General features: G+C 39.6%; 2 protein-coding genes across 6 annotated transcripts in view; both read right to left on the bottom strand.

The window, feature by feature from the left end:
- LOC126498076 (cytochrome P450 2J4-like) overlaps nt 1–725 on the bottom strand; it is a 26,851-nt gene extending 26,126 nt beyond the window's left edge. The window contains exon 1 of the mRNA XM_050136428.1: nt 363–725. Within this exon, the coding sequence (XP_049992385.1) occupies nt 363–581 (219 nt within the window). The 5' untranslated portion in view covers nt 582–725. The remainder of the gene's footprint in view (nt 1–362) is intronic.
- Nucleotides 1–3,400, bottom strand: part of LOC126498042 (cytochrome P450 2J4-like) — a 139,957-nt gene that overhangs the window by 94,259 nt on the left and 42,298 nt on the right. The window lies entirely within an intron of this gene.

The raw sequence follows: 3,400 nt of genomic DNA, 5'->3' as shown, positions 1-3,400 counted from the left end.
GTCAGACGGAGGGGGGGGGTAGGGTTGTGGATGCAAGCTGGGTGGGATAGAAAGAGAGAGGAAGTATCAGGCAGAGTAGCCCCTGAGGATGACCAGGAAGTGTAGGAGGGGTGTCTGAGTTCCCTGTCCTGGGCTGCTGCCGCGGTCAGAAACTCACTCACCCCAGTGATGTCTCTCCTGGTCCTGAGCTGCATATTTCTTAAAAGTGCATCTTTAGAAGGTATTTGTCCTGGGCTTAGGGACCAGAAGCATGAGCCTTGGAGCCCTGCTTGCCCGCCCACAGCCCCCAGTTCCCAGAAGTCGCAGATCCACCAGCTCAGGATTAGGCCAGCTCAGAGCCAAACAATCTTGTACCTTCCTACCTGGTGGATCCCCATGTGCGGCTGCCCCATGTCCAACTGCAATAAGTTGCCTATGAAGGGCAGGCATCGTGGACCAGGTGGAAAGTTCTTGGGGTGCCGTCTTTTGAGGTAGTCAGCCAGGAAAAGAAAGGTGACAACAGCCAGCAAGAGAGTCCGGAGACGGAGCACTGCCCAGATGGTGGTCACCAGGGAGCCCAAGGCAGTGAACATGGTTGGCATCAAGTGGACTCTTCAGAGAAATGAGGGTCTGAGCTGAGGCTCAGGGCTCCTAATGTTATAGTGTTCTCAAATAATCTACTCCAGTCCTCTTCCGATGACACCCCATCATATCCCTTGGAGGCCCTAAGACCCAGAGAGCACAGACACCCCGCCTTTATAGGCCCAACCCTCCCTCTGTAATTAGAGGGCTTAGCCACTCCCTCCAGTTGGATCAGGCCCTACTCCTAATGGTCAGAGCTCTCCGCTCTGCTCTGTTGCAAGCTTAACTAGATAGACCTTTGGAGTTGTGGCTTTTCCCTTCAAATAACAGTTACACTAGGCGCTGAGAAGAATTTGGGTTTAATTTGGTAATTACAATTTGCACTTACTAATAAACTACTTTGTTACTATGTACAGGGCTTAAAAATCCAAGTAGCTTCTAGAGAGTCCATAGATGCACATAGCTGTCACTGAAGGTGGATTCTTTGTTGTAAAATCTAATTTTTGTAGCTTTTATTTAGATCTGTAACTTGTCAGTTTTAAAGTTACACCATTTGGTTTTATTTTCATAGCTCTAAGCAAATAAATAAATTTTCTCTAAGCAAATGTATCCTCTTAAAGGTTTGAGATAATATTAAGGAGAAAACTTGATTTTTAAAAACACAGAATTTACCCTGAGCAGTGATGAGACTTTAGGCAGGTTGAGCAGTCGTTGACAGTCTGCTTTTAAAATAATGTTTTTTTCTTCAGTTTAAATTGGAAGAGATAAGAACTTTGAAATATATGAGTTTTTTTATTTTGCTTTTTTATTTATTTTATTTTAAATTTATTAAAGATTTCTGTCTCTTCCCCACCGCCACCTCCCCTTTTCTTCCCCCTCCCCCAATCAAGTCCCCCTCACTTGTTAGCCCAAAGAGCAATCAGGGTTCTCTGCCCCGTGGGAAGTCCAAGGACCACCCTCCTCCATCCAGGTCTCATAAGGTGAGCATCCAAACTGCCTAGGCTCCCACAAAGACAATACGTGCAGTAGGCTCAAAAACCCACTGCCATTGTTCTTGAGGTCTCAGTAGCCCTCATTGTCCACTATGTTCAGTGAGACCTGTTTTAACCCAGGCTTTTTCAGATCCAGGCCAGCTGGCCTTGGTGAGTTCCCGATAGAACATGTATGAGTTTTGAATGTGACTGTTTGTTGGGATTCTATCTCTCTCCCGAAATCATAATCATGGAAAGGAAAATTTAAAAATGAGATTTTTGAAATATGTCATTTTTATGTGTATTACAGCTCAGTAAGAGCATTTATTAGAATTTTTACTTATATGTTAGGGATATTTTTGAAGACAATTTATTTTAATAAGTGTTTCTAAGATATGTTGCTAAGAGGCCTCTTGATAAACTTAAAGCATTGTGTGACATATAATTCTTATTTTTTCCTTGACCATTAATTAATTAATCAATTGAAATGAATTCTAATCAATTTTTCATTGTAGTCTGTTTTGGAAGAACATCCTTATCAAAATCTATGTGCATTAATATTAAATTTTATAGTCCTTATTCCTTCAATTTCAATGAATGGTGTCTTATATAAACAAATAACATGTTAAGGTTTTTATAAAACACTTAATTGACCCCAAATACTATTTTAATAAATTTTAAGATCATTAGCCTACCTGTATAAGGCAGTTCACATTCCTCAAGTCTTTAAAAATAATTCAAACACTCACAGTTATAAATACGCACTTGTGCAGTTTAATTGTGCAGCCAACATATATGCATATATACATGTTTATAAGTATATATATATGTGTATATCAGTACTAAATTCAAATGAATAAAAAATTGAAATGATCATAGGGTTTATCAGTTTTTACGTGGAACAAAAAACATGTGGAAATATTTATCGTAGACTAGACATAATTACCTGCAATGCAGATGTGTTCAGTATAATAACCAAATAGAAAGCTTATATATCTCTATGTTTTTATGATATGAGGAAGGCGGAGTAAAATGATCAAAAGTTCGAGTTTATCATGTGAACTTAAGGCAGCATCCTTTTCTATTTTAGAGGTAATCATCAGAGGATGATGTGTTATTACAGAAAAATCAATCACCCTAAACGTTACTTTAGGTTAAACAAACAAACAAAAACAACATTTACTCTTTTAACTTGTAGTCGGCTGAACTCCATTTCCCATGCCTGCTTGCAAATCTATAAAAGAAGTGGAACTAAACAGAAGAATACCATCATAAACCAGCTATCAGCTACATGCTTAGTACCAGTCTCGCCTGTATTTTGTCCTGGTCTACATAAAGATGATCTGTCCCATATTTACCTGGTATCATTACCAATGCTTAGATGGCTACTTTTCTGTCTAGACATCTTGAGTGTTCCCACAGATCAGAAATGATTCCATCCACTGATATTCTGAGGAACATATGCTAAGTTCCCCACCATGATAGGATCCTAATGTTCATCTAGTACAAAGTCAATAGACAGCTAAAGTTTGAACCTAATATTAGAGTACTACTCAGCAGTAAAAAACAAGGACTTCTTGAAGTTTGCAGGCGAATGGATGGAAATAGAAAACACTATCCTGAGTAAGGTAAGCCAGACCCAAAAAGAGGAACATGGGATGTACTCACTCATATTTGGGTTCTAGCCATAAATAAAGGACATTGAGCCTATAATTCGGGTTCTTAGAGAAGCTAAATAAGAAGGAAAACCCAAAGAAAAACATATAGGCATCCTCCTGAATATTAACCTTCATCAGGCGATGAAAGGAGACAGAGACAGAGACAGAGACCCACATTGGAGCACCGGACTGAAATCTCAAGGTCCAAAT

Source organism: Alexandromys fortis, unplaced genomic scaffold (genome assembly GCF_014885135.2).
Source record: "Alexandromys fortis isolate MF-2015 unplaced genomic scaffold, M_Fortis_MF-2015_v1.1 scaffold_13, whole genome shotgun sequence".
Taxonomy (NCBI): Eukaryota; Metazoa; Chordata; class Mammalia; order Rodentia; family Cricetidae; genus Alexandromys; species Alexandromys fortis.
Note: the sequence above shows the minus strand (reverse complement) of the source record. Positions and strands in the feature narration are given on the sequence as shown.